General features: G+C 40.6%; 2 protein-coding genes across 3 annotated transcripts; both read left to right on the top strand.

The window, feature by feature from the left end:
* The first annotated feature begins 496 nt into the window (after positions 1–496).
* LOC310715471 (protocadherin 8) lies at positions 497–4,463 on the top strand. Its single transcript, XM_083521914.1, has 3 exons — positions 497–3,102; positions 3,242–3,449; positions 3,691–4,463. Exons 1-3 carry the CDS (start codon positions 682–684, stop codon positions 4,020–4,022), a joined length of 2,961 nt encoding a protein of 986 aa, XP_083378040.1. The 5' UTR covers positions 497–681; the 3' UTR covers positions 4,023–4,463.
* Positions 4,464–5,757: 1,294 nt separating this feature from the next.
* On the top strand, positions 5,758–17,186 carry cnmd (chondromodulin). Of its 2 annotated transcripts, none has more exons than XM_083522458.1 (7): positions 5,758–5,914; positions 6,296–6,436; positions 8,917–9,057; positions 10,655–10,768; positions 12,720–12,870; positions 14,266–14,357; positions 16,565–17,186. In XM_083522458.1, the coding sequence occupies exons 1-7, from the start codon at positions 5,846–5,848 to the stop codon at positions 16,787–16,789; spliced, it is 933 nt and encodes a 310-aa protein (XP_083378584.1). In that variant the 5' UTR covers positions 5,758–5,845; the 3' UTR covers positions 16,790–17,186. The 2 variants fall into 2 exon arrangements, with proteins under 2 accessions (XP_083378584.1, XP_083378583.1); XM_083522457.1 differs by having other exon boundaries at positions 5,761–5,914; positions 16,562–17,184.
* The last annotated feature ends 1,165 nt before the right edge of the window (positions 17,187–18,351 follow it).

Raw genomic sequence — 18,351 nt, 5'->3', positions numbered from 1 at the left:
GAGATTTCGAATTACAAGTCAGCTCACACGACATCTCGTGAGCTGAGGATTTCTAGGAAATAAGCATTTCGTTCGAGATCTTCTGGCTTGACGCACCAGACGCTGCGCAATGTTTACAACGTCTGCGCGTTGGCACACAACGAAAACATTCCCAAGCATTTGTTAAGCACTTTCTAGAAAACAGAAAAAAATTCTGTAAACAAAGCAAGACTGAAATCATTCTTAAATCTGCTCCTTTGGTGAATGCGCTTCACCTAAAAGCGTATAACCTTGTGCGCATTTTGGAGAGCTGGAGAAAAGGGGGGAAAAAGATCATATAGTAAAATCGAGAGTTTTGTACTGTTGTGGCAACTCGTTTGCGTTTATGCAACGTCTAAATAAGCTGAGGTGTCTTTTTAAAAGTCCTATTTTCTCCGTCCAAGACGCGGATTGGTCACACTGGAGCTCATTTGCATGCGCGCGTCTATAAACGGGGCTGTGCCACTGCAGGTTTCTCGAGTTGCTTATTGGAAAAGCGGGCGCTTGTGTCTGAGCGCGCAGAGGAGACACACACTTTGTCCTCACTGATTTCAGGAACCTAATGATAAGACAATAGGATCAAAGATTCGATTTGGGGGTTTTTCTGTGTGTATGTCTGGTTTTATTACATTTCAGTGAAGTGGAGTGACAGATCAGATCATCATGGGAAGGAGCGCATGTGGGCACTGGTGGATGCGCTTTTTCACCTTGCTGGCATTGCGTGTTCTAGTTGTGCGTGCCGCGGGAAGGACCATGAAATATGAAACGTACGAAGAGGACGCACCGGCTACCGTGATCGGAAACCTGGCCAAGGACATGTCCTTAAGCTTGTCCGCGGGCTCCAAGACTAATTTCAGGATGATGAAGCAGGTCAACGCGTCTTTTGTTCGCCTCCGAGAAAGCGACGGGCAGCTGACTGTGGGCGAGAAGATTGACAGAGAGAGAATTTGTAAGCATGCTCTTCAATGTGTTCTTGCTTTCGACGTGGTGAGTTTCTCGAAAGACCAATTCCGACTGATACACATCGAAGTCGAGGTGAAGGACATCAATGACAATGCGCCTGAGTTTCCCAGGAAGGAGTCCACTCTGGAAATCTCGGAAAACACAGTACCAGGGACCCGAATCCCACTCGACGTGGCTGTAGATGAAGACGTGGGCACGAACTATATACAAAGCTACCAGATTTCAGTAAACAGTCACTTTACGATCGACGTGCTGAGCAGAGCGGATGGGGTTAAATATGCGGAGCTGGTGTTAATGAAAGAGCTGGACAGGGAGACCCAGGCGTCCTACGCGCTGGAACTGGTGGCTACGGACGGCGGAAATCCGCCCAGGTCCGGCATCACCAAGATCAATGTCAAGGTGAAGGACTACAATGACAACAGTCCGATTTTCGAGCGCAGCCACTTTTCCGTGGAGATCCCAGAAGACGCGCCGGTGGGCTTTCTGCTATTGGATCTCAACGCAGTGGATCCGGATGAGGGTTTGAACGGTGATGTGGTGTACGGACTCGGTAACCAAGTGCCTTCGGAGATCAGGCAACTTTTCCGCGTCGACCGCAAAAGCGGCCGCGTCACACTCGAGAGTCCGATGGATTACGAGAGCAAGACGACGTATGAGTTCGACGTCCAGGCGTCCGATCTGGGTCCGAGTCCGAGTCCACCGGCCATCTGTAAAGTGGTCGTGCAGGTGCAGGATGTGAACGACAACGCGCCCGAGATCACCATCACGCCAATGACGTCTATGGCAGCGGGGGTCGCGCATGTGACCGAGGCGGCGGCCAAGGACACCTTTGTGGCTCTGATCAGCACCTCGGACAGGGACTCGGGGGTCAATGGACAGGTCCACTGCACCCTGTACGGCCACGATCACTTCCGGCTCCAGCAGGCGTACGAGGACAGCTACATGATCGTCACCACGGCGCCGCTGGACAGGGAGAAAATAGCCGAGTATAATCTGACAGTGGTGGCGGAAGACCTCGGCTCTCCGCCGTTTCGCACCATCACACAGTACACCGTTAAGCTGACGGATGAAAACGACAACGCGCCCGTGTTCAGCAAAACCTCCTACGAAGTGTCGCTTGTGGAAAACAACGCACCGGGGGCGTACGTCACCACGGTGGTGGCGCGCGACTCGGACGCGGGGCAGAACAGCAAAGTGAGCTATAAACTCGCGGACACCTATGTGATGGGATCTCCGGTGTCGACATTTGTCTCCCTCGATCCCTCCACCGGCTCGCTTTACGCGCTGAGAAGTTTCAATTACGAAGTGCTCAAGCTCCTCGAGCTGCGCGTCCACGCGAGCGACGGTGGCGCACCTCAGCTGCACGGCACCGCCACAATCAATCTCAGAATAGTCGACCAGAACGACAACGCTCCCGTGATCGTACATCCGGTGCTCACTAACGGCTCGGCGGACGTCCTTTTGCCTAAAGACGCACCGTCGGGTTACGTTGGCACGCATGTCAGGGCGCGGGACGCCGACGAGGGCATCAACGCTGAGCTGTTGTACCAGATGAGCTCAGCCGAATCCAGCGCGCTTTCGATCAACAAAGTGAGCGGGGAGGTGTACGTGAGTCGGGAAGGTGCGCACGAAGTGGGCGAGACCTTCAAGGTCACAGTAACTGTGAGCGACCACGGCAGACCGGCTCTCACTTCGACAGCCACTATTCGCTTCACGGTGATCGCCGGAGCTCCTAAAGGTGACCGCATCCACTATAGTGATCCTGAGGTCCACGAGTGGGATCTCTCTGTGGTTATCATCGTGGTGCTGGCTGGAAGCTGCACGCTTTTGCTTTTGGCCATCATTTTGATTGCCACCAGCTGCAACAAGCGCAAACTAGACAAGAGGCATGATGAATTCGGGGATGAAAAGGAAGAGGACGTACATTTAGATGTAGAGAAAAATAACAGTGACCCGCTCATTCCAGTTCACAATGAAAACGTGTTTGATGTACAGCCCCACACCAGTAAACCAGGCTTTACAGGATCTGGTCAAGTGGCCAATGATGAGTGCTGCGGCTCTGAAGAAGGGCTCGACACCGGTTACGAGGCAGAGGACAAAAGCCATGGAGCAAAATTAGATGTAAGTCTTGCTTTTTTTATGGTTTGCACGATTCGAGCTTTGTTTTTATGTGCTGCACTCCAGTCTTAAAGTGTTGATATTTCTTCTGGTGTTTGTAAAACTGTACTGGTGTGTAATTCACCTCTGTTTTTGTCTTCAGGGATATCTAACACTGCCTGGTTACGGCAAGGAAGCAGTCAGGCCGATCACAATCTGGAAGGGCAACTCCTATACAACTATTTCAGCACGAGATCCTCAGTTCAGTGGGAAGGACAGTGGGAAAGGGGACAGTGACTTCAACGACAGCGACTCGGACATAAGCGGAGACGGCCTGAAAAAGGAAGGACATCAAAACAGTGCTCCAGACGGTAAGGCCAATGAGCTTCTTGTCAAATCTGTCATATATATATATATATATATATATATAGGTCCATATTTTTGTATATATTTAATACCTAAGTCAGGTAAGCCACCTTCACCTGGTTCAGATTTGTGAAATATGTATGGATGAGATATCACATGGTCTGAAATGGCTAAACAGAGCTTATATGCTGCGGTTAAAAGAAAAACACAGATTGCTAACCGAGCTTTGTGTGGTGTTCATTGCAGCTCTGTGGGCATGCACGAGCGAGTGCAGGATCCTCGGCCATTCAGACCGATGCTGGAGTCCAAACGCCACCAGGATGAACAGCGGCTCCAGACAACATCTGTCCACATTCGCTAAGACAGGCTCACTTCCAAGGGACACTTTGAAAAGAGACACATATTACCAGGCAAACATCCCTAAAACAGTGGGCTTGCAGAGCGTTTATGAAAGAGTGCTGCACCAAGAGTATGTCATCGTCCCTCCGCCTCAGCCAAACAGAGTGCAAGACATCAACGACGTCACAATCCCAGTGTACTCTCCCACAACAGCATGCTGTTCCACAAAAGAAGTCTAATGGTCCAACATAAGACATCTCCCTCAAATACATCTATATGGCCAGATGAAAATGTATTACTATAAATATTTGTCTATTTAAACAAACAAAAAAACATTTTCAGTCTGTGTTGGTCTTAAATTTATGACAATTTGTCAAGCAATCACATGATCTTGTCAGAAATCATATATATATATATATGTGTATGTATGTGTATATATACATACACATATATGATGCAAGTTTGTAAATACAGAGTCTATTTTTTATATTATTAATAAGTAAAATAAAAGGTTATTAAAGATTATTATACTTTATATTAAAAGCATGTCCTTTATTTAAATAAAGACCCTTTTCATGGTCGGAAATCCTATCAAGTTGATAAATGTGCAAACACCGAATGTATGTACGTTTTTTTAATTGATTTTCTCTAACTGTGTTATAAAAATAAACATGGAAAATGGATTTTTCTTTGTCCCTTTTATGTTCACTGAAATAGAAAAAAAACAAAAAAAAAAAAAACAAAGAAAGAAAGAAAGAACAAAACATGGTATTTTTATCCAGGGACAGAAGGTGGCGCTGTTTGCATGATTTGAGGGTAAGAGCATGTTAGGGCTGAAATCAGGGGTTGAAATAATCTTTATATCACAGCACATATACATTTCTATTTCCAGTAATGTAAATGTCACCGAGTTGAGGTGTGTAAGGGATGTCGCTAAGGAAAGTACATTCATTAAGTATTTCTCTCTCTCTCTCTCTCTCTCTCTCTCTCTCTCTCTCTCTCTCTCTCTCTCACGCTCTCTCTCTCTCTCTCTCTCTCTCTCTCTCTCTCTCTCTCTCTCTCTCTTTTTGTTTCTCTCTCACTGAATAAACAAATCAATAAATCGTTATTTGGTTCATTCCCTCACACCAGCATTACACTCGTTCTAACCTCAGGTGCATTAAGGTGATAAGACCTTAGTTAAACCTTCCGTCGTCCTGTTTGACCTTGGGCGTCTGTGGATGCTTGAAAGGCACATCATTCAAATTTGCCTTTGACCTTCATTTGCATCTCCTTCAGCATAAGAAAATCGACCAGTTTCCAGATTGTTATGATCACAACCCGAGATGAGAAGGCTACATGCAAATGGCATTTGGGTTTTGTGCATAAACAGCACAATGACCTTAAGGAACAATGCAAGTTCATTCTACACACTGTAACTGGTGTTTATTCAGCACTGCGTTCCTTCATGATCATTCAGTACCGCTGGTTTTTGCTTCCGTGTTGAAGAAGCATCTTGTTGCATTTAGGCAATCAATCATGACAGCCCATTTGCTAACAAACAAATGTTCTGAACTCATAAAACAGTCTAAGGTTTTTCTAAAAGATTTTTCCCCTTCAATTGTTTCATTGATGCATTGATTTCTAAAAATCCGACAAGAAATGTGCAATATGTGCAATAATCTTTAAAACTATTGTTGTAGTCTGACTTTTCTGCCTTTTTTTTTTTTTTTTTTTACTGCTGCCACACATTTCACTTAATATATACCGTAATATGTGTATTGACGTATATATTCTTTACATTTTTTTACTTTAATTCGAACTTTGATCTTTTACTGTGAGCAACTGCAACCAAACAATTTCCGTATAGGATCAATAAAGTATTCTGATTCTCAAATCCAAATGCTCAATGGGAGGATTGTTGTCCCAGTGCTTTCAAACATTTTATTAAGTCCTGCAAGAGGGCATTCCCAAGCATGTGTAATCTTACACCCTTCCGTCACAAACCCCATTCCTGACTTTTTCCTCCTCTTCTTGCTAAAAGTGAACAAGTGAACACTGTGACAGAAGCTTACAACCAGCCATGGAGGATACTGAGAAGATTCCTATTGCTTTGGCCGGACCTGAGGATTTACAACAATTCATGCCACCGGTAAGTCGACTAACATACAATAATCCCTTTGAATATATAGAATAATGGAACACATTATATATGAAATGTGTACATATAGTAAATATCTCATTAGAAGAATGCATTTTTGTGGGGAAAGGTAAAAACAGCATAAAAAAGAGTTATTTTTAAGTTATAAACTAAAATTCCTATTTCCCACTATATATTTAATACTATTGCTATGCACCATACTGTTTAACCTGAGTTGCTGGGCAGATAAAGTTCTGTAGTTGCTTTAGTGCTCATCCATGTAGGTGCATTCATGAGTCATTCATGTGTAGTTACTTGTACTTGTCTGCTATTAGACATTTCTCTGACTGGAATGCCAGAAGAGCTTGGATAAGTGTTGTATGGCATTTGCAGGCGTACGCCGCTGTCGCCGTGAAGCCCCCGAGCTCCGTGCGAACGCTCAAGATCGCCGTGGGGGCGCTCAGCATCGGGGCAGTGCTCCTGCTGCTCGGAGCCCTGGGTGCCTTTTACTTTTGGAACAGCAACAGCAAGCAAGTAAGAGCATCGATCCAGTTTATCACCTCATACCCTTCTTCTTCTCATTCTTCTTCTTTCTTATTATTTACATTTAAACTCACACAGAAGGAATGATTTGCAGTTTGGTTGGATATCAGTAGAAGGTGCAAGGTCTAGCTGAAGCCCAAGGACCAAGTGGTGGAGAATATTTGGGATTGTACACGCTGTAGTGTTTGGCTTTACCTTTCTTTAGCTTTAGGGTCAAGATTTCTAATAAAACCAAAGGTCACTGGTAACATTGAAGCCTTTAAGTTTACTGTTAATTTTATGTAGAACACTCTAGTGCTGAACTCTTCACTTTGGGATCGAATCTAGTGAAGTGCTGAATTTATTGAGTGTTGACTCCTAAAACAATGTTTGAAGATTTGTGGCCTAAATCAAACTCCAGATGGATACGGTGAAAATTAAACGGCATATTTTACAGTTTTTACTAGTGAATATCTGATATTTTTTATATATTTTCGAATTTTTTTACTCGTCAAACTTTAACATCATTAGAATTATTTCAGTTTTATTTGGAGAGCACTTTTAACAATGGACACTGTCCCAGAGCAGCTTTTACGGAGCTAATGAGGTTATAAAGTTGCACATTTTAGTGCGCCCTGAGATAGTAAGAAACCATTGAAAGGAACCAGACTCAAAAAGGAAACCATCAGTGACGGTCACTTCAATGCAGAACTGTTCATGCAAACTGCGGTCCAATGTCCTAAAGCCAATGTAGCCTACTGTTGATATTCTTTTTAGAGTTTAGTATTTTATTCACTGTGAACGAATTTGTTGTAAAACAGTATTTCTTGTTAATATAAGAACCACAAAAATTAGTTTTAGACTTTTTTTAGGATAACCAACAAAACTAATTTCACAAAACCAACAAATATCAATAATTTCAAGGTTTGATAAAATTTTTTTTTTAAAAATCCACAAATACATCGCAATAACCAAAACGTGTTTATATCAGGATACAAGCTTTTCACTTCTATACAATATGTAATGATGTGAGTGTGAGCAGAACTTCATGCCTTGATGCCTGGTTATGGAAAAAAAAACAAAAAAAAAAAACTGTGAAACAATCATGCTGAGGTTTAAAATTTGAAATAAGATTAAGAGTAGACATTCCAAAAATTGGAATTGAAAATTGTACAAAATGACTGATTTGGGAAAAATGGACCTTTCTGTCTCTAAAATCTTGCAGTAATTAAACCCTCCACAGTGTTCATTTCATTATTGTTCATTTGTTTTCATCAGTATATACGCAGTCGAGCCACTGTAATGCCAATTCAGCACTGTGAGGGGTTCACATTTACCAAAAGCGAGACCAATGTTCTTATAGTTCTGCTCAGCAGTGAAGCTAATGGTGTGGATAAGCTATCTGCTAATATTTTAACAGGGAAATATCGATTTTGGAGTTGCTTTATACCATAAAATGTTGACCAGATAATAGCTTTAGTTTTAGCCGCCTTCCAAGTTGGATCCTCGCCAATAAATAATGGCATGAGTCAATTATTGTTTTATTGGCAACTCAGAAGTTTCAACTTAGAAGCAACCATCTGCATTTCTTGCTATATATCATATGGATGGTGTGAAAGGACCCCTTTATGTAACTACCACCATCCGTTGCAATAACACACAAGCCACCCTGCCAAGGAGAAGGAAAAGTGAACTAGGCTTCATTCAGCTCTAAAAATCTAGCTTCAAACTTCGGTCAGGAAAGTATGCGGGTTTGTTTTCCTCACTTAGCAAAGTTACAAACACACAAGGCTGAAGGATAGCAGTTATACTAATATACACCCAAGAATTCAATGAATGCAATTAATGGAGGAGTGAAAGACGGTAACTGTTTCTCACTGCCGGTGTTTATTATTTACTCATCAACCTCTGTTTGACTTTTCCAAGTGCAGAAAACATGCAAGCAACCATTAAAAATGCATTAACCTACTGTATCTCCGGCAACAATATCTCACAGGAGATTTCTTTGCTTTTAAATGAGCAACAGGTTTCATGGAAGTTAGAGAAAAACAAAATGCGGTTAATGAGCATCCATGCTAATGACACGAGGACATTAGGGACATTCAAATGATCTAAATCGAAGTTTCATCTAAAAGTTAATCTAATTATTTAATATCACAATATCATTGAATACTAATGAGAGAACATACTTTACTTTTTTTTTTCCGAGGGTGACTCATAGAAAAGGGCGCTTCAAAGCATTTGTTAATAGGATTCCGACAATAATGCCAAACAATTTGAATTAATAAAAAATATTTTCAAATAAACGTATATTTAATGATTTGATTTAAAGATAAGGTGTAGTTCACTGTATTTTAGACAAGGACAGGTAAACTGGGTTTTCTAAATGCTGAAGATATGATTTGTTAATGATTTTGCTGTACATTGAGATAAATACACTAGAGTTTATGTTGAAAGATTTTTTTTGACCTCTACTGTATTATCCATTACAGGTGTACAATGTCCACTATAGCATGAGCATTGACGGTAAAGTGGAGAAGGGCTCCATGGAGATTGACACGGTGAACAACTTGGAGAGGTTCAAAACAGGAAGCAAAAACGACGAGGCAGTTGAAGTCCACGATTTTCAGATCGTAAGCTTTCAGAAATCCTTTTCTTCTATTTTAATAAACGCTAAAATCTATGCAGCACTTTTGCATCTACATGAATACTATTCATTTAGCTAATTACAATTACTTCTCCCAGGACTGCTAATTTCCCACAAAGACCTTAAGAGTTACCCCTGTCCTCTTAGTTACCTTTCAAACTAAATCAATCCTTACCCAGTCCCTGACCATTGATGAACAATATCCTCTATCCTCTAAGGTATATAGACTTAAAACAATTACAGAAATAAATCATTTGAAGACACCAATAAAAAAGAAGTTCCATTTTACCTGTAGAACACATAAGAACTGGATCCCAAAATGCAATTCCTACAAAGATAAACAGTGGTGGTAGAACGACCTTAAGTTACCCCTGGCCTATTAGTTACTTCACACACTAACTGTATCTTTAAGTCACTAACCATTGGTTGACAAAATCCTCTATATATGGGTGTCGTAAGGTGTATGAACTAACAACATTTTTCAGAAATTAATGATTTAAGGTCACAAAATGAAAAGAAATCCTATTTGTCCTAAAAGAAAAACCCTGTAGAACTCATAAGAACTTTGGACTGGAGTTAAAATCCAATCTCTACAAAGAAACATGGTGGCAGGAGAATCACCTTAAAAGTCACCCCTGGTCTATTAGTTACTTTGCAAACTAAATCACTCTTTACCTCGTCACTGACCATCCCATTGGTGGACAACATCCTCCATTTATCTGTGAGAAAAAACTGATCATAATGTATATACCAACATTTTCAGAAATGGATGATTTGAGGACAACAAATCAAAAGAATTTCATTTTGCTCCAGAAAATACCTTTAGAACAGATGAGAACTGTGGACTGGAATCTAAATCCAATCTTTACTTGGTGGTGGTAGAATCACCATAAGAGTTACTTTGCAAACTAATTGACTCTTTACAACTAATAAATGGCCATTGGTGGACAACATCCTCTATGCACAACCATAATGTATATAGACTAACAACATTTTTAGAAATTGATTATTTAAGGACACCAAATCAAAAGTAGTTACATAAAAAATTACCTGGAGAATTCTGGACTGGAACTAAGAACTCAATCCAGACAAAGAAAGATGGAGTTACTCCTGTCCTCTTAGTTACAATTTATCTCATCCATAACCACCTTATGGGGTTAAGGGCCTTGCTTAAGGGGCCCAGGAGTGGCAGCGATTTGAACTCACATCTTTGGATTTAAAGCCCAATGTCTTAACCACTAAACTACCATCTCTCCAATCATGTAATCACTGACCATTGCTGAACAACATCTTGGTAAAGTCGTTTTTATTATTTTCTTAAATTATGATTTAAATCATATTCCAAAAGAAGTCAATCATTTAGGCTGCTACATTGACACATTACTTCAACATTATAGGCTATTTTATATAAACTAATGACAAATAAGCTTAATTACATCCATTTCATTTCAAGGTTGAAGCCTTTCAATTGGTTGTTTGTGTTGTGATTCAGATTAGATTATTAACACAAAATCTATCAAAAACTGCAATGCAGTTGCAATGCCTATTTGCCATCTCTTTTAACCAGTATCTTTTATACTCAGGGAATTACTGGGATCCGTTTCGCCGGAGAAGAGAAATGCTACATCAAGACCGAAGCCAAAGGTCACCTTCCAGAACTGGAATATCTGAACAAGGAGACCCTGACCTTTGACTTGGTACCTTGAGCCACCACACTGCACACCTGAAGCTTTCCCCATATACAGTATATCACTATGAGATCAAACCCATGGTGTTGAGCACTTAAAAACTCCAGGTCTTAAAGATAATGGCTATGGTTCAGTGATAAACATTTGTGGCTTGGAGAGGAAGAGTATTTGCTACCAAAGAACCGACTGAACCCCCCAGTAGGATTCTGTTCCTGTTTGTGCTCTGCTCCATCCCTGCTCCATATGTTATTTTTTATTGTGAGAAGACATGAGAATAAAATTGACATGATTGAGCACACACACGTGACTATCGATTTTGGCAGAGCCCACCAAAGGACCGGCAGTTAGTGCCTGAGGCGCATCCATCCAGTTTTTCAAACACGAACAACTCCACAGCTCGGGAGACCCCTAAAAAGCCACTCACGGCTCAATTGGGAGTTCTGCCAAGACCGGGCTCCAAATTAGAGCGCCGATGCCCCCTCACCTCACAGCTGCAGCATTCATTTTTGCATCGCACATTTAAAAAACGATACTCTCAAAACAGCCGTGACTGTGAAGTTGCTTGGGTTTTTTTTTTCATTCTTTCTTCGAGCACACATCCATCTTTAAACGATTTAATGCAAATGGCCACTTGAATATTCATGTGGCGTATGTGTTTTACAACGTGCTTGCTGGGCCTCGCTGATAAGGGTGGTCCTGTCAAAAGCGACGCTTTGCAGCATCTGAGAGCTTTATGTGTGCGGCTGGGAGGAAAGTATAAAATGGATGGGACACAGTCAGGGAAATGAATGAGGGACGGTGTGCAACTGCTTGCTACAATGCATGCTGCTTGGCACATCGGTTTTAGCGCCTTTTGAAGAGCGATGGAAAGAATGTTACACAGTATGGGATCCATGGTCAATTCGAAACAGTCGTACAATTCACCGCTCACTGATCCTGATACTACGTTTTTTTGGTACCTTTTGATACTGACCCTGACACTTGATTATGTCTAATCACTTTTAATCCCTCAGCAGTCAGGGAACATGCCATTTAGCCTTTTCCCTGTTTGGATAGTGGCTATAAAAAGCATGGGTGCAACAGTCAAATCGGTCATCTTTTTTATATCTGTTGTAAATAAAAACAAATGCATTAACAAGCTACACTCTTTACAGTGAGTAGAGTTGCAGTGGATTTTGTCTGTACAGCTGCAAGTAAAGCATGTGTCAATGGCGCCAATGTATCAAAATCCCTTGACTTAAATGATCCATGGGATATGACTTTCAAGAACGATATACAGAGTAAAAGCTGATTAGAGCATCAGACTCTATACTTTTTATGTCGAAAATGTTGTATCAGGTTACTTTTGCACCAGTTCATTAATGTAATTATCCAGTAAAAGCAGAAATAATGAGAAAGTCCTGCAGATAAAGGAAACGAGCTAAGAAGAGGTAATGTTCACATCAGACTTCTAAATAGAGGAGAAATATGATCTTAATGACTTGACCATGATTAATGGTAGCTAAAGAGGCTGGTTTTCAGTATTTCCTGAAATTTCACTTTGCAAAAGTTTGCAAAGTATGAGCGTTTGAAGATGTTGGGAGAGATGTTGGTTTAAGATGACAAGAAGACTAGTATTTCAAAGAGCCACTCTTTTCAACCATGGTGAACAGAAAAGCACCTTCAGATGATGGAGCACAATAGAAGAACACCGAACTGGGTTTGATTCCTATTTTAACAAGAAACAACAGGTTCAGCAACATTAGGCAGAAGATAACAAAGTGGACATTGAGTGTTCTGTATGATAGACAGTTTTATGAAGTATTGAAACATTCTAACAATTCTGGATAAGGAGAAATAAACGAGCCCCTCATACCACAATTGTTTTAAATGAGAGTAAACAAATCTAATGTAGCCTTGGGCCTTGAACTGCAAAAACAAAAGCTATAATGAATCGCATCTTATGTTCAAATTTCCACAGGTGGAAGAGGTCATGCCTGCCAAGGTCGAAGACTCTCTAATCTGGGTCGCAGCCGATCAACCTCTGAAAGACTACAGCCTCCTGAGTGACAAAATTTTGGACCTCTGCAAAGGAGTGCCTATCTTCTGGCTGCGTCCTACCTACCCTAACAGTACAACTGCCTCTTATTGTCTTGACTCTTTGCTATCCATTTTTGTATAGATATTTTTTAGGTTTCCTAGGTTTAAACGGCAGCCTGGCAGCCTTGAGAAAACACAACCTATGACATAGAAAAAGGACATGCCCTGATGTTAAACAATATTCTTTCTGACAGTAGTACAGGTGCCATAAAATCTGCTGCCCTTGCTCATAAGTGAAGTGACTATTCAGTTAATTGGTCTGGAAATGAACAGAAAACAGCAGCGGATCAAAAACCGTGCCAGAAATACAGCTTCGCCTGACAGATCAGATTGCTTTGACTCATTTCAAGCAACTTTCGAGGCTGTTATTTATTTATTTTTTACATATCAGTACAGCATTACATGAATTATATATTTAATCTTTTCTTGTAATGGCTCAGTGCCATAACATCACAGAGTATGAAAAAACTGCATAGATAGATAGATAGATAGATAGATAGATAGATAGATAGATAGATAGATAGATAGATAGATAGATAGATAGATAGATAGATAGTGACAGACAGAAAATGCATGCTGAAGGTTAATGTCATATACAGCATTTATTATGGAATATCTAACTTTATTACTTTATTGGAAAACAAAAATGGAAAGACAGCCAGACAGATTGATTTATTGAAAGGCAGGCAGAGAAAATAGATATATAGACAGACAAACAGAAAGACAGTAAATGCATGCTGAAGGTTCAAAATGTCATGTAAAAAAAATATATATAGTATAGTAAAATATAGTAAGGGTACATAGCAATTAATTGCATCTAGCAGAAGCCCTGTCCTCTAAATTTGGCTCTTTCACCCCAACTACCAGCATGTCTTCCCTCATCACATCCATAAACCTCCTCCTTGGCTTCCTCTTTTCCTCCTTCCTGGTGGCTCCATCTTCAGCATTCTCCTACGGATATACCCCATTTCCCTCCTCTGAACATGTCCAAACCATCTCAATCACACCTCTGTCACCTTCCTCTGCCCTACAAAAATTACCTGTAGAACACTTGAGAAATCTAGACTGGAGATGAGAAACTACAAGATCACAAAAAATGATGAGAGAACAGTCCAATCAGTCAGCATCATGAATTGACAAGCCGCCATTAATCGCGATGCGACGTTCGCTGGTAAATTGTGCTATCACTTCACATAATGTAGAAAGATGATGACATTAAGCCACAGCGCTGGCAGGTCACGTTGTAAATCATTTGGCTAAGGAAAGTACTAGGTACCAATATATTTCCACACTGGAACATCCAGGTTCAGCGGTAGAATCTGCATGTCATATGTCCATCACAAAACTCCTCAAACTAAAGAAACAGAAAATGTGATCGATTTAATTGCTAAAATCTCGCAACGAATCACGTTCCCTTTCTGTTCCAGGAGAGCAAAAGAAACAGGTTCCCAGGGCCAGACGACAGGCTCCGGAAGACAACGTCGACAGCCCTTCATTCAACCCTAACAACCCGTACCATGTGAGTGCCATTTGGCTCGAAAAGTTTTACCACATGGTTGTGTTTTTTTGCACAGATCAACCAGATGGAGAGAGAGAACGAAAGAGACATAGAGAGAGAGAAAGAGAGAGAGAGAGGGAGCAAAATGGGAGAAAAAAGTCTCGGAAAAAAACAAATTAACATGCACAAGTCACATCAGATTTCAAAAAGCGACTTGTGCGTGATTGACAGCTTTAATGTAATAGTAGCTGTACTGCCTGCAGCCATACTTAACATGGCAGTAATTTCAATAAAATGTGAATATCCATTTGGCAAAACTGTCCATCCCAATTGTAATCACTCTGACCCTGAAGGCCCGATTGCAGCACAGCAATATTTCAGGACTGTCAATTCAAAGCTCACCAGTCGATACTCATCTACATCAACTGTGGACCACCAAACATACTATTTTCTTTTTTCTTTTATTTATTTATTTTCACTATTTTTGGCCCATAGCTGTTTTTCTCTTTCTTCACCAAGTAAGAACTTTACCATGTTGAGAATTGTTAATTTATTTTAAATTAAATAAAATTATAATATATAAATTATATATATATATATATATATATATATATATATATATATATATATATATATATATATATATATATATATAAAATTTCTTTTTTTTTTCTTTTTTTGAATGTCCACTTACCATAATGTGCAATTGTATGTTCTGGAACACTATAATAATTTGGGTTTATATACATATATATATATATATATATATATATATATATATATGAACTAGTGTTTTCAATGCTTATATTCTAAAAAAAACAACACTATTTATATAAGCTCAAATTATTCAGTGTATTATTGTGGTCCCGAGTATTTATGTAACTCTTGTAACTGGACACTCCTTTTGTGAGAAAGAAGAGGGCAATATGCCCAGACCTGAAAGCCTGGGCAGATGTTAGGGTCACTGTAGGAGGCCATGCCTGTCACACAGCATCTAATCTCCCAGATTTTCTTTCTAAAGAGCCAGAATCCTTTCATTGAACCTCTCTTCCCCCTTCAGAACAAAAACCTTCACTATTATGTCCATTTGCACAAACCTGAAACTCGATCTGAGGCTACATCATTACTTTTGAGTTTATATAGACTTACGAAGCTATAAACGCTAGTTTTGAGCATCCAGATGGTGCATAGTCGCATGAGATAATTGTTGTGTAGTGGTTTTTTACTTCCAGATCGCAATATTTTTAAAATGTGAAGAACGTTAATATATTTGATTGGTGTGTATTTCTATATAATATATATATATTAACCCATAACACCCACCGATCACCCATAACATTATGACCACGTGCCTAATTTTGTGTTAGTCCCCATTCGCTGCCAAATCCGTCTTGACCCTGAGCATTAACAGTATCTTCAGCAATTTGAGCTACAAGGAGCTCGTCTGTTGGATCGGACCACCCGGTTCAGCCTTCGATCCCCACGTGCATCAATGAGCCTTGGCCGGCCGTGATCCTGTCTTTGGATCCTGTTCCTTGGACCAATTTTGATAGACACTGACCACTGCAGCCTGGGTCTGGTTGCTAGTCCAATGCCCACCCTTTTCCTTTCGCAATCGGGCTTAGGACTATCCATGGTAGAGTATTTTATACCCATTCCCACAACTGAGCACCAAAGAGGGGTTAAGGGCTTTGCTCAAGGGCCCCAGAGTGGCAGCCAGGTATGGCCGGAACTCAAACACACAACCACCAGACCAATGTATTAACCACTAAGCTTTGAATTGTAATGCCAACCGTGTGCCAATCACGCTTGTTCCAAAAATCTAGTAGATAGCCATCCCAGATTAGTCTAGTCTGTTATAGCAGCTCCATAGTAATGCCGATAGTCGTGGAATAGATTGTTCAACAAGCACATCATGGGGGAAAAGATGCCCGGGTGTCCACATACTTTTTGGCGTACCGTGTAGGTACTTCGAAAGCATTTACTACCTTATTTTTGAGGATCACTCACAGCATTTTCTTTACATTCGCTTAAAATTGAACACTATTCAAAAGTTTGTTTAGGGCCAGGACTAAAACCACACAAATGCCCAGAACTCTGTGTAGTTTCTCAAGTTTTTACCTTGATGAATTAAGTGTTTGGACAAAAAAAAAAAAAAAAAAATTAATAAACCATAATATTAATGATCAAATATGATCCATGAATAACGTGTTCTGCCCCAACAGCAGCGTCGTGAGGACGGTGAGGACGGCCCTATGACTGTAGACTCCATGTTGGACCACACGGGTGTGTGCTGCGCCGAGTGTCGCCGGAGCTACACGCACTGCGTCCGTGTCTGCGAGCCTCTGGGGGGCTACGAACCATGGCCTTACCACTACAGAGGCTGTAGGAAAGTCTGCCGTGTCGTCATGCCGTGCAGCTGGTGGATAGCTCGCATCATGGGCATCGTGTAAACGCCCGATAGTGGAAGAGAGGCTGAACTTCAACCGAAGAACAAAGAAGCCTCATCATGAGCATCAACATTGTACAAAAATACAGAAATCATACCATTAATGTGGATGCTGTTAGAATACTGGTTGTATTCCATCTTATTAAGGAAAGAGTTTTTCCTGTCATGTAAATATGTGTTATGTGCTTCCGAACGCACCAGAGACGTCTTCAAATAGTCACAAATGCCTATATGAAATATTTAAAATATATATTTTCTTGCAGTTTTGTTTTCCTGGATTTTGCTTTTTGATGAAACATTAAACTATGTATGGCTTTTTTTTTTTCCCCATATGGGCTTTAGACAAGTACTGCTGCTTTCAAAGTGCGTGTGTTTTGTTTCATAGCCAAAGTGTAATAAAGGTCTTGAAATTTACGTGGTACATTGCTTCATTATGCTTCAGCAACTCTATCATTCAGTGGTGGAAAAAAAAAATATATATATATATATATATTACTATACACACAATATTTCCAAAAGTATTGGGACACCAGGTCATAAATTTGTGTTTTTTTGAAAATTTAATTCCACATTTAGTCCCAATTTGCTCCTATAATTCCATCCACTCTTCTGGAAAGATGTTCCACTAGATTTTGGTGTGTGCTTATTGATATTTGTCTTCATCAGACACAAGGGTGTTATGAAAAGCAGGTACTGATGTAGGTGAGGAGACCTGGGGGTGCAGTCAGTGTTCACATTCATCCCGAAGGTGTTCAGTAGGGATGAGTTTAGAGCTTTATAGCAGGCCACTCAAGATCTTCCTCTCCAAAGCATGTAAACCAGATCTTCAAGGAGCTCACTCTGTGCACAGGGGCATTGCCGTGCTGGAACAGGTTCGGGTTTCCAAGTTCAAGTGAATCCAAAATCTTATAGTAGCTCATCTACAGACGTCCTGTACAATTGAGTGCCTTCAGCTTTGTGGTAACAGTTTGGAAAAGAACCACATATAACAGGAAAGATCAGGTGTCCCAATACATTTGGCATTATAGTGCATGTATATACACACACACACACACACACACACACACACACACACACACACACACACACACACACAGATCACTAGAGGTTGATAAAAAAAAAAAAATAAAGCTTGTTTATCACTTGGTGCTTTCACAGCTTGAGCTCATACCCTTAATGCAAACGGTTGAGTTCCTTTTGATGTCTGAGTGGAGACGCTTCATAAAAGGAGAGCTGAAACGACTGCGAAGTTTACGCTCGCGCCAGGAAACGGTCCTGTCTGATTAGCTTCGGAGATGAATCGTGGGACATGAATTTATCATTTACCGTGTTAATGAAAAGGCTGAAGGGTTTTGGGAGATTCGTATAAAATATTTACTAAACAACTATATGGAACAGAGATTTCTTTTCGGAGCCTTTTTTTTTAAATCTTTAAACGGAAAGTTCAAAGCAGCCGCTTCATGAACCGAACACTATTTATTTCCTTCGTGAAAGATTCGCGATACATATTCCATGTGTGACCGAAGAGAAATTTTCTATCCGCACGAGGCGGCGATGAATACGGAA

The sequence above is a fragment of the Silurus aristotelis genome, assembly GCF_946808225.1.
Source record: "Silurus aristotelis genome assembly, chromosome: 20".
NCBI classification, from domain to species: Eukaryota; Metazoa; Chordata; class Actinopteri; order Siluriformes; family Siluridae; genus Silurus; species Silurus aristotelis.
This window is presented reverse-complemented; position numbering and strand designations above follow the sequence as displayed.